Source organism: Clupea harengus, chromosome 18, assembly GCF_900700415.2.
Source record: "Clupea harengus chromosome 18, Ch_v2.0.2, whole genome shotgun sequence".
Classification (NCBI taxonomy): Eukaryota; Metazoa; Chordata; class Actinopteri; order Clupeiformes; family Clupeidae; genus Clupea; species Clupea harengus.
This window is the reverse complement of record NC_045169.1, coordinates 3052851-3065172: the sequence shown is the minus strand read 5'-3', so window position 1 is coordinate 3065172 and position 12322 is coordinate 3052851. Positions and strand designations below refer to the sequence as shown.

At 45.3% G+C, this 12322-nt stretch overlaps 1 protein-coding gene across 4 annotated transcripts in view; it reads left to right on the top strand.

Moving 5' to 3' along the window:
• mctp1a (multiple C2 domains, transmembrane 1a) overlaps window positions 1-12322 on the top strand; it is a 147053-nt gene that overhangs the window by 101184 nt on the left and 33547 nt on the right. For all 4 annotated transcript variants that reach the window (XM_031585574.2, XM_042710484.1, XM_042710486.1 and 1 more), the window contains exons 14-16: window positions 219-293; window positions 2910-3029; window positions 11086-11205. In XM_031585574.2, coding sequence (XP_031441434.1) covers window positions 219-293; window positions 2910-3029; window positions 11086-11205 — 315 coding nt within the window. The remainder of the gene's footprint in view (window positions 1-218; window positions 294-2909; window positions 3030-11085; window positions 11206-12322) is intronic.

Here is a 12322-nt window from a genome sequence, read left to right as displayed (position 1 = left end):
CTGTCGCTTGCGCATGTGTTTGTCCTGGCCGCCATTTTAGCTCTCTGGGTAAACCAGTGTAGTGTGGAGCTGTGGCGGATGATGGTAGTGGTGGTGGAAAACCCCTAGCATGAGGATTTAATTCAAATAAAAGAGAGCGTTTGGCATGCTGTCAGCCCATGAAGCTGATAACATCCCGGCTGCTCTTCCATTAACTCTCTTCATGTGCCCATCAACAGATAAAAGCCGGGATGCGTACACTAGTGCCCATTGAGCAGAAGTACATTGAAGAGGAGCCCAGAGTCTCCAAACAGGTACCGCCCGCAGGAGGAGGAGGTGCCAAGGGGTCACCCTCTCACACTTTACCCCCCCCCCATTTTCAGCTGACGCTGTTCAGGGCTTCACACAGTTTTGCTTTTTAAATGTGCACCTGTAGCGATAGAAATGTTTGAAAACAGGCAGTACTTGGCACATTCAGGCTCACTTTTACACACGCACACACACACAACACACACACACACACACACACACACACACACACACACACACACACACACACACACACACACACAGAGAGAGAGAGAAACACACACACACAGACACACACACACAAACACACACACACACACACACAGAAACACACACACACACAGAAACACACACACACACAGACACAAACACACACACAGATAGAGAAACACACACACACACACACTATTTCTCTCTCTCTCTCCCTCTCTCCTTGCCATGCTGAATAGAAATGTCAAGCTTTCAAGTCTGGGAACGCATAAGTAGATTGGCCATCCTTAGCTGGCCCTGGGTGGCACTGTGGTGGCAGAGCCCCTCATTGTCACCGACCCCCCCGTTCCTTCACCCCCGTCACCCCAGTCCCCAGCTCTACAAAGAGCCTACACACAGGAGCCACCCCCCCCCTCCCCAGTGTGTCAGGCAAACGTGTCCTGGCCCTAAACTCTCTCTGCCCTCTCGGCTCTTGTGTTCTGCCTGTGTGGAGAAGATGCAAACTCGGCAGTTTCCTCTGCCAGGGCTTCAACCAAAACAGCGGTCTGTCCTGCTCACGGCTGCGTCTGTCCCCCTTTACATTTACATTTACATTTAGTCGTTTAGCAGACGCTTTTGTCCAAAGCGACGTACAAGGGAGAGAACAGTCAAGCTAAGAGCAATAAAAAGCATGGTGTAACAATAAATACTACTTTACATGAGAATTAGAAAAACAACGACCTAGAAAAAAGGAAAAAGAAGTGCAGGAATGTAACTGCTGAAGTGCAAGTTAACCGCTAGTCAGGTGCCTGAATTCTCACACGCGGACCCCGAAGCCTACGTGCTTTTGTGTGCAAAGTTACATCTTTGCCAACGTACAGGGAAATATTTCAGCAGATTATCTTATCGACTGATTCATTGATTAAATTATGGATTGGTCTGAAGATTATTATTATTATCATTATTATTATTATTATAATAATAAGAGAAAATCTTATTAGGTAAGAGCCCATCCAGACAAAAACATTTACTGGCATTAAAGACGTGATTAAATCTAAATTCTCTCCATTTTCGTTGGAGCGGTCATTTGACTTGCCACCTGCCTACCTCGGTCCTTCCGGTCCTGTTTGATGTCCATAAGCCCCTTAAACGGAGAGAGGAGAGGCGTCTCGCCCGCACTGGAGGATAATGTGTGTGTTTACCATGATCAAAGCACTGACAAATTTAAAGGCCAATTTGGGAGTTGGGAGTGTTTCATCTCCACGTCTCTCCACCAGGGGACCGCTGTCATCAGCAGTTCACTCTTGTCATTTGAATTATAAATTAGATTGTTTTTGTGTTGGTGTTGCACACATGCGTGTGGACCACACGCAGAGACACGCAGACACACACGCAGACACACAGAAACACACACACACACACACACACACACACACACACACAAATAGTGCAAGCAATACAACCCATGGTGCCCCGGGAGCATCACTGAAACCTTTTCACCACTGATCCTCAGACGGCAGTGTCCCTTGCCTCACACACACACACACACACACACACACACACACACACACACACACACAGTGTCCCTCGCCTCACACCATCCTGTTTTTATTTCCTCGTCTTTTTTTTGGGTTGGGGGGAGGGGTCCCAGACGTCCCTTCCAGGCCCCTCCTACTCCCATAGCACACAGTTTTAAAACAATAGTCATTTATTTGGGACTGTTTCAAGGCAGCCCCGTGATCTCCTCAGAACAGGCTTCTCTGTCTGGACTCACACAGATGCCCCCGAAGGCCTCGTCTGTGTTTCCATGGATGGTGGATTCCTCCGGTCTACCAGCTTAGTGGCTCATCGTTATGACCACCACTGATGAAGCCTAATGACAGCTGTACGAAGCCTAATGACAGCTGTACGAAGCCTAATGACAGCTGTATGATGCTATGATAATGCTGTTAAAAAGTATATGACAACTACACAGAGGGACTTAATGGCAGTATGGGGTTTCAAATAATATTTCGTCTAAGGTTCAAGTGATATATCACTGCTTGTGGATGCAAAAAGACTGAAAAGAAATCGAATGACCAGTGAATGACAAAGTTCTGTGACTGCACTAAGAACAAGACTACAGAAAAGCACTGGAACTTCATTTTGGCATTAAATCAGGGGTACATAATGCAAAATGGCCGCTATATGATGTTTTTTCAGTACTGTATAGATAGTTCATGTGTTCTTTATAAGCCTTTGTGAATGCAGTATAAAGACTTAAATTAGCACAGAGTTATACGCTGTATGTGCATACTTGTGACCATTCTAGTACATGGGACAGCATCGTTTGAGTATGAATCCTAATGCCTCCATGAATGTATGTATGTAAGAGATATACGGAGGCCACATATTGTGTGCTGACTGTCTTCCCCTGTGCTGCTCTCGTCCAGCTCCTGCTGCAGAACTTCAACCGAGTCCGCCGCTGCATCATCACGCTGATCAACACGGGCTGCTACATCAACAGCTGCTTCGAGTGGGAGTCACCCCAGAGGAGCATCTGTGCGTTTGTGGTACGACGACGAGCAAGCCTGCAACCAAAGCACTCATATGTAACACACACACACACACACACACATACACACAGCAATACACACACACACACTCATACAAGTAGACAGATGGAATGACACAAAGACACACACATACCTTGTTGCTAGCACACACTACACAAACAGAGACACACATTCACGTGGCTTCTTAAAGACTGTACGAATGCACAAGCTCTCTCAGTGGTGTAGATAGTTGCATTGAGTCGTCTGAATCCCTCTGTCATCCTCTCCTCTCGTCTCGGCCTCGTGTCCTTCTCCCTCTCAGCCTCTCTCCGGTGCTTGTCAGGTGCACTACGCATCAAACGGGGGGGACTCAGCATGCATAATTGGCCCGGGAAAACGTGTGCCCTTGTCAGAGCAGCCTCTTCTCCCTAAGCCCCCTCGCTAATGTCAACCAGGAAGCTAACGTGCTAATCCTACCCCGTGATGCTACATATGTCGCGTTCGCCTCGTCCCTGTTCCACAGCGCCTCGTCTCGTCCAGGCCCCGCCATCCAGCAGCCGCCAGGTTGTCACCGTGGCGACCATTAACATTTTAGTGTTTGACACATTCTACATTTGTGTCTGGCACGAGCAGCTTGAGTGTAGGTCACTGTGGGGAAGGCAGGGAGGGAGATGGTATTGATCAGTTAACATTTCCCGCCTCTGTCCCTCTGTCCCCCCCCCCCCCACCTCCTACCTGGGCCAGGCCATGGCAAGGAATTAATGAAAATGTCACCAAAACAGGTTGAGTGACATTAGGGGGAAAGGAAAAAATATATAATGCATTGGTTGATATTTTCCTTCATATCTGTTTTTTTTTTATTGGATTTGCTAGAACAAATGAATAGTTCCTGGGAGTGTATACTGGTGGAGTGATGGTATACTACATCATGGTTGTAAAGAATTTAGTTCAGTCTAACTCATACATGTTCTTTATTCACTGGTGGTTCCGGTAGTGTTGTTATGTAATACGTCTTAGCGACTGGTTGTCGAGGCATCAGTTGTAGCATTGCCACTTTAGCCAAACATATTTGTCTAACACTGTCCTTTCTGCTAGCTTTTTTGTCTCCTTGTTGTCATTCATCCTCTCTCTCTCTCTCTCTCCTTCTCTTTCTTCTTACGCCTGTCGCAGTCTGTCTCTTTGAGAGCTTTCATAATCATATCCCTCATTTCCTTTAAGTACTTTTTTATAGTCAGCCAAGGTGAAGCATCCCTTGAAGTGCTTCCGTATGACTGCTGTTGTTTTGTCCGTGTTGTGCTGGACACTCTGCTGAAGTGAGATTCCAGTGTGACAAATTGAAAATAGAGAGGTTGAGAAGGAGTATATGTGTGTGTGTGTGAGAGAGAGAGAGAGAGAGACAGAGAGAGAGAGTGAAAGAGAGCAAGCGCGAGAGAAAGACAAAGAGGGAGAGTTCAAAAGTTCCACTGGAAGGTTGGCCACACTAAAGAGATTGCTAACATGGCAGATGCTAAAGCGCTAAATAGCCAGGGAGCGCTTCCGGACTGGAGCGCATTGCCTCATTTATCTTGTGCCGTTCGTTTTTTTATTTTTACCACAGGCTGCTTGCCCTCCTTTGCAGCGCATTGTGATGATATTTCCATGATATTTTGGGATTAAGCGTTTACACTCGAAAATGCGCCCTATCAGCAATCCGAGGGAATTTATCACTCTCATGGACTAAACTTCTAATTTATTTTTTTTTTTCTCCACCTGCGCTCTTTTGGACATTTTCTCCCTTTCTCCCTTCCACCTGTACATACCTTCTCCTCTCGGCCTCACCAAAAGGAAGTTCAAATGTTTAAATTCATTGGTTAACTCCTTCCAATCAAGAGGGCTAACACTCAAGGTGGGATTCCAGTCAGCTCTCCCGTGTTTCCTCAAGAGTCATGATTCATAGGTGTGGATCCATTTTAATTTCCTAGTTTCCTTGAGTGCACACTGTTTAGACTCCAGTTGAAGTGCCACATAAAATGCTTTTTTTTTGTTTTGTTGCTGTGGCTGGACCTCTGGAGTCTTGGGTTGTCCTTGAGTTTTTGTCTGTCAGGAGCCCTTAAAGAGAAAGGCCCGAGCTGGAGGTAGGGAGGGACAGATACGGAATGATGGAGAAATGCGGACAGACACCGCGAGGGATGGAGAGAGAGAGACGTGGAGGTGAAGAGAGAGAGAGGGAGAGAAGGAAGCGGAGTCGGAGAAAATGAAAGTGGGGAAGAGAGAGAGGGAGAGAGAGAGAGAGAGAGAGAGAGAGAAAAGAGAGTGAGATGCAGAAAGTGAGAACAAGGGAAGATGTTATTGCTCCCAGAGGGCACGAGTCTTACCTGACTCTTCCCCCCAAACAAATTTGCTGTAACTTTATCTCCAATTGGGACCTGAATTGGAAGCAAATAGTGAGGGCATTGTCTGGGTTAGGGGGGGTGGGGGGGGGGGGGGGGGCCAGGGGAGCGACTGCAGTTGGGGAGGGAGGGGGGGTGAGGGCTGGGGGGAGGTGGTGGCAGTGGGGGAATGATAGTGGAGCGGAGCCTTTATGTGGGCCAGAGGAGAGGGAGAGGGAGCGCTCTTATCGCCGGGAGAGCCCAGACAAGGGAGCGACTTCCACACGAAACTGGAGCACCCCCCGCCTGCTTTGCATTTAGATAAAAAGAACAACGCAACAACACATTAAAAAACCCAATACTGTCACTTAGAGAAGAAGGAGTGTGTGTGTGTGTGTGGGGGGGAGGGGGGGGTTGCGGGTGTGTTTATGTGTGCATTTCAATGGACACGCGTGCTTGATGTTTGGTAGTACATGTCTAAGATCACACAAGCACGTCTGACATATTTAGGCAAATTCCATCATACTGATATATATATACAAATTTATGTGAAGTGTGAATGATATAGAATCATATTAAAGGGAAGATAGGTAAATTGGAATAAGCACAATTATCAAATCACCTATGAATGAAATGAATTTTAGCATCCCTTCAGTAGCTTGAAAGGACTCCGTCATGGACGGTAGAGCATAGGGTATCTTTGAGCTATAGAGAGAGTAGGGAAGTCTTTCAGTGGTTGTGACAGGCGTAAAGGTTAGCGTTGACCCCGTCTGGTGTTTAGTGAGGGTTTGAGGCAGTACCGTGTGGCTCCAGCAGGTGGCAGTGCAGCCTCACTGAACAAGTGCTCCCTACTGGAGCTGGAGTGGTGGAAGACTGAGGACACGGAGCAGGCAGAGCGATGGAGTACAAAATCTATTTCTATTATCAAACTCCTTCACGTCGCGTTGTGTGGTGTGTGCATATGCTATTGGAACATGCCAGCCTTTACATTGGCATGATAGAGATGTCTGTAATATTTTTCCCCTACCGATTATTTTCTTTTTTTTTACTCAGTTCTGAAGGGGCTTTGTAGCCGAGAGAGGAGCAGAGCAATCTTTTGAATGTGCTTACAGCCAAACACGGTCTCTAAACACTCAGTTCTGATTGCCAAACGCAAAGTGCCAAATTTATTTATGCCATTTGGTGCCAAACTGCAGTTCTCTTAAAGTTTTTGTGTGTAATACTAAAACCATTGGCAGCTCTAGATTATGTCCTACTGATGTACTTGTGCTTAGTGACTTTAATCAATCCACTCATTAACTAAGTGAGACAACATCAAAACATAAAATAGAAAGTTAATTTTGAAGAGTTTTCCAAAAATAAATATTTTATGAGTTTTGAATCGCAAAACTGTGAGAACATATCGAATTCTCTAATGCGATCTTTAGAGGTGTATATTTGGACTGAGATGTGAGGTAGGAAAATGATTCAAAAGCCACTCTGTAGTATTCACTTGTGTGCCTTTTAAACAATAGAAATGTTGTTGTTATTCTTCTCAGAGAGTAACTTAATTTAAGCTCTTTTTCGGTTGTGTGGCATTAAATGTTGTGATTGAGTACCCAAATCAGATCATCGAAACGAGAACACAAAGACTGTCAGACCGGTCCAACTCTTTTGATTTATTTCAGCTAACAATATACGATACAGAGAAAGGCAGCCGAGAGGTAGCACTGGTGTTCATTGTGGAAAAAAAATGAGCTTTGTGACAGAAAAAAAAAAAACGACTTGGGGTTTTAAAAAACCATCAGAAATCTGTGGAGATTGAGCAGAGGTAGAGAAGTCGAACTCGCCGTCCTGTATTTTTCCCTGAGGAGTGTGTGGCCGCGGTGCTCTGTGTGAGCGTGAGGAGGAGATGGAGTGTGTAACAGGCTGGGTAATTGATCGGCGCACCTCCACAATGACGGCAGCTGTTCCGTGAGCCAGGAGCATTGTCACTACCTGGATGCACTCTAACAAAGCCCACAGTTACTGACACTCAAAGATTCCATTTCTCTTTTTTTTTTTCACTCTTTGCTTTCTTTCCTTCCTTCTTTTACTCTTTCTTTTCCCTTTCTCATTTCTTTCTTTGACCTCTTCCTTTCCTTCTATCTTTCTCTCATTTCTTTCAGTTTTCCTTCTTTCTATTTTCATTTTCTTTCTCTTTCTTTCCCCGTTTTCTTTCCCTTGGCTTTTCCGTGTCCCTTTGTCTTGTCACCATTTATCAATCTCTCCTTCTTTCTCTCATTTTTTCACCCATTACTTCGTTCATTTTTCCCTCTCCGATGCCCTCTCTCAGATGCCCTCTCCCTGGCTCCTCTGCCCTCTCTCAGGTGCCCTCTCCCTGGCTCCTCTGCCCTCTCTCCGATGCCCTCTCCCTGGCCCCTCTGCCCTCTGAGCGGAGCCCTGGTGTGGGTGAGGCACTCTAGCAGTGGGACAGAGATGGGGGTGAGCTGGTCACTCAGTGGGGCAGTAATTTGGGTGTGAGGCCGGGGTGATCCAGTCCCCCCCCCCCCCTGGTTCCCCAACGCTGGGGGAGTGCAGCCCACCCCACTCTTTCACCCAGCAGACCTCACCTCCTCAGGTCCTCGGGTGTCGGCTTCCCTCCGCCTGTCAATCACACGCTTGCCCTGGGCCAGAACAATGTGATGATGTGGTGGGTTTAGGGGGGAGAGAGCGCCTCGGACCACAGGTTAAATAACTACAGGCTCCTCTCAAGACCATGTGGAGCTGAGGAGCCAACACACACTCGTCTGGGGAGGGAGAGGAAGATGTGATGTATTTCATCATTGTTCCCTCGCACTAGTGTGTGTCCTCGACGGCTATGCTTTATGTTTGCCAGAGTTTATTTGGCATTTTTACAGCTGATTGCTCGGCGGCATTTGTCTGGTTCTGTTATTCTAGATGGGAACTCATATCTCTTTTCCTTGTAATAATTTTGTAGCGGTGTTTTTTTTTTTTTGGTGGGTTCTGCATTGACGGCCCTCAATAAAACATAGGGCTGCTGTCTGCTAAAATTGAGGTTCCTCCTGAATTATATATCATCAGAGCCAAGTTTATATTGCTCTTATTTTTATAGGAGGTGCAACATGAATTCAAGCATTTTAAATTGTGTTTAGGAGAGGCTGTAGCCGTACATATTAACACAGGGGAAATGGTGAGTGCAGTCAAAGGGAGAGAGAGGTAAGGTTGCTGAAAGATATTGAAGTTGGAAGACAGGTAGGTGTGTGTGTGTGTGTGTGTGTGTGTGTGTGTGTGTGTGTGTGTGTACTCCAGGTTTGTGTGTGCACACACAAATGTGGGAGTGTTTACGGACAAACACTGCTGAATTATTGAAGATTATTTTTTCCCTATTCCCTAAACAGTTCTTTATTATGAAGAAAACTCTAATCTGTTGTGTTCCGTGGCTGCCGTGGCAACCGACCAGCCTTGGACAGGCCCATTAGAATGAAGTATTCTGCCCTGAGCGATATGCAAATGCTTCAGCCAACTCATTTGTAATGTATAATTTATTCCCACTTTTGTTTATGTACACACCGATATCTAATTTTTTAATTTTGTATGAGTGCGGGGCTCTGCGCCGGGCCAAGGATTGTGGAGAATGGGAATTAATATGCAGGAGTTGAACCTTCACCTTGTCTCAATCCACGCAACATAATCAACAAAAACCTTCAGGACGAAGTGTGCCATGAGACGGCTTCCAGAGAATGTTTTTGCAACGATCCAGGGGCGAAGCTGTCTGAGTTGCTTCCAAAACTTGTCCGGTTGAAAAATAGAAATAAATAAATAATACAATTGAATTTTATATGAACTAGCCATGAGTGTAGATCTGCCTTTCTGCATGTCTAATTAAAAACCAAAGGCATTCTTTATTAAACTAAGGGTTATGAATGTGTGTGAGTCCGTGGCTATGTACGAGTGTGTGTGTGTGTGTGTGTGTGTGTGTGTGTGTGTGTGTGTGTGTGTGCGCGTTTGTGTGTGTGTGGTTTAAGTTGAGACCTAGCTTTGGGTTCCAGGAAGGTAATGTATCGGTGGAATAGAATGTAAACAATGGACATCTTACTCAAGACACACCTGATCTGCTCCGTCCCACGGGACCCTGCTGATTAAACTGATTAGAGATCTGGAGGTGTGTGTGTGTGTGTGTGTGTGTGTGTGTGTGTGTGTGTGGGTGTGTGTGTGTGTGTGTGTGTGTGTGTGTGTGTGTCTGTGTCTGTGTGTGTGTGTGTGTGTGTGTAGTGTGTGTGTGTGTGTGTGTGTGTGTGTGTGTCTCTTTGTGTGTGTATGTGTGTGTGTTTCAGAATCTGAACAAACTCATTGTTGTATTATCGTGTTCTTAATACATGCTGAGAAATTCAAAGCTTTTAGAGTTCTGTCAGGAGTTTAATTATGTATAATTCTTTTCTCACAGGTTACTGTCTGTCAGCGGGATATTGCGCTCATTTCAGTAGCTGAAATTGTCATTATTATTTCCATCGAATGAAGTTATCACACCTTTTCAGTTTTTTTATATTCTTCCATAAATGTGTTCAGGGTGGCTATAATTAATGTGAAAACATCAAGGCTATGTCTGTGCATTGCCCATATTCCCCTCTATTAGAATGGAAATAGACAGCATTTTTATTTCAGTTTTTTCTTTACTTTTTAAAATGTAAAAACACTCTAAAGTTGCCTGACGTTTGTATTTATATGCAATAATTAAGCTGACAGAATCTTCATTTACAGCGTCTATTCATTCTCACTATATATATATTTTTTTCATTGTGGAGACATAAAACACTTTAAATGTCTACTTCCACATTGTTAAACCTTAGTCTATGCTGTGTTGCGTCACTTCTACAAATTTACATTGATTGTAAAAAATTGTAAGAAATAGTATAAATCACTGCAAAAAATGTAAGACATGTAAGACCATTTTCTGTGTTCCTGTATTGCCGTGTGCGATCTGGCCGTACCTGCTGTCCGCAACTCTCCGTTGAAAGAGAGTCTCCTCGCCCCCCCACCCCCACCCACCCCCTCTAACTCTCTCCATCTGTGAGCAGGGCTGCATGGCTGAGGGCTTTGTGGCAGGATTCTGTGGGGTTAAGGGTGGCAGGGTCGGAGGGTGAGACTGCTGAGATGGGGAGCTGGGTCGGGGCTGAGGCTGAAGCTGGGGACTGTGAGGGGGGGCCGCGGGATGGGATAGGGCCGGGGGGGGGGGGGGGGGGGGGGGGGGGGGGGGCGCGGGGTTCTGACAGTTTAGTCACGCCGGCCATTTGGGAGTCGGTGAGGATGACCCGGCTCTGGAGCGGCGGGGCCCTGGAGCTTTGGAGCGGAGTAGAGGGGGACACCGGGGGCATGTGAGCCCGCTCTCCGGAGGGGCCGAGAGAGGGCAGGAGACGGCCACACACAGCAGCCATTACCGGCGCTTAGCATTTCACTGTGATGTGCGCTGGGATACAGAGGCACTCAACCAAGTGCACTGTTGAGCCGCCTAGGTGATGCTAATGATACATGGGACCCCTTGAAGGTCCTCCAACAGTATCAATGACTCAAAAGGAATACGATAGAGAGGACATATGACATTGTGTAAACCTGTACTTTACAAGCTAAATGTGGAGTCTTTCTGATTCCATCGAGACCAAATCCTTTCTAATTTTGTAACCCTTTGCTCTCTTTGTTTCTCTCTCTCTCTCTCTCTCTCTCTCTCTCTCTCTCTCTCTCTCTCTTAGCTCTTTGTCCTCGTTGTGTGGAACTTTGAGCTCTACATGATTCCTCTGACTCTTTTGCTGCCGCTGGTTTGGAACTATATTCTCATATCCTCGGGGAAGGACACCAGACAGAGCGATGTGGTGAGTGTCCTACAGTGATATCCCTCCACGGTTGAAGCCCTACCTGAGTCTATTGTGAGGGCATGTTCTAATTTCAAATGTACCCAGTCCCCTGTATTTCTTTATTTAGTATAACCGCACACACTGACAAAATACTGGAGGCGATATTAATTACTGTGTAAAAATACACTGTAAAATGCCTTGTGTCTTCTCAGAACATATGGGGTCTTGGGTGTCTTATGTATAATAGTTACAGTTGCAGGAATATTAGTACAAAATGCATTTGAAAGCTTTGACATTTATTGAGATTTGTTTGGAATAATACAAGTGTTTCATAAACTTTTACTTTTGTATATGAACCCCTAAAAATGATTTGTCCAATTAAAAAGGAGTAATTAGACATCTGAGGAAATATCGGTGACCGTAAATTCGCTTTCCAATATAGAGACCATTTCATCCTAAAATCTTGTCAGTGCATTATTCCAGAGAGCTTTCACTTTAAGAGAGAAAGACACAGTGAAGAAAAGAGGAATTGACCGTGACAATACATAAACACTACATTCATTCTTTCAGATGACTTCCAGAAAAGTTATCTGTTATTAATATGTGGTTCATTTTTAGACCATTTTAATTAACTTCTCTTTAATAACAGAAGTGTAAATATGTCAACAACGTGACATAGAAAATTAAGGGACTGACATTTTTATGGGGAATAATTTTTAAGGGGCAAGACAGCTTTAAACTGGGTCAGAATACAGTCTTCCAATTGAACTTAATAAGCGCCAGATCCCAACCCCATGGACTCAACCCTCAGACTGTGTGAGGGGATTTTGGCCAGTTTTATGCAACGCCTTGGAGCCAGCCTCCTGTAGATGGCGACATTGTCTGTTAAAAAGAAGCAACCAGGAAAAAAAAAATGGCATTTCATTATTTATTTACTTTGCCAGTTGCAACATATTTATCTCGGCATAATGACACTATTTTTCATCCGTGTTCTAATTTGATTGAGTAAATGAAACAAGGGGTCCAATAAGTGGAGCAGCAAGCGCTGTGTTCCGCGTGTATAATGTCAATTTTGACGTCGCACACAGATTTGCCTTCTCATTGACGTAGGCCTTTATGTGCGCGTGTGGGTGTG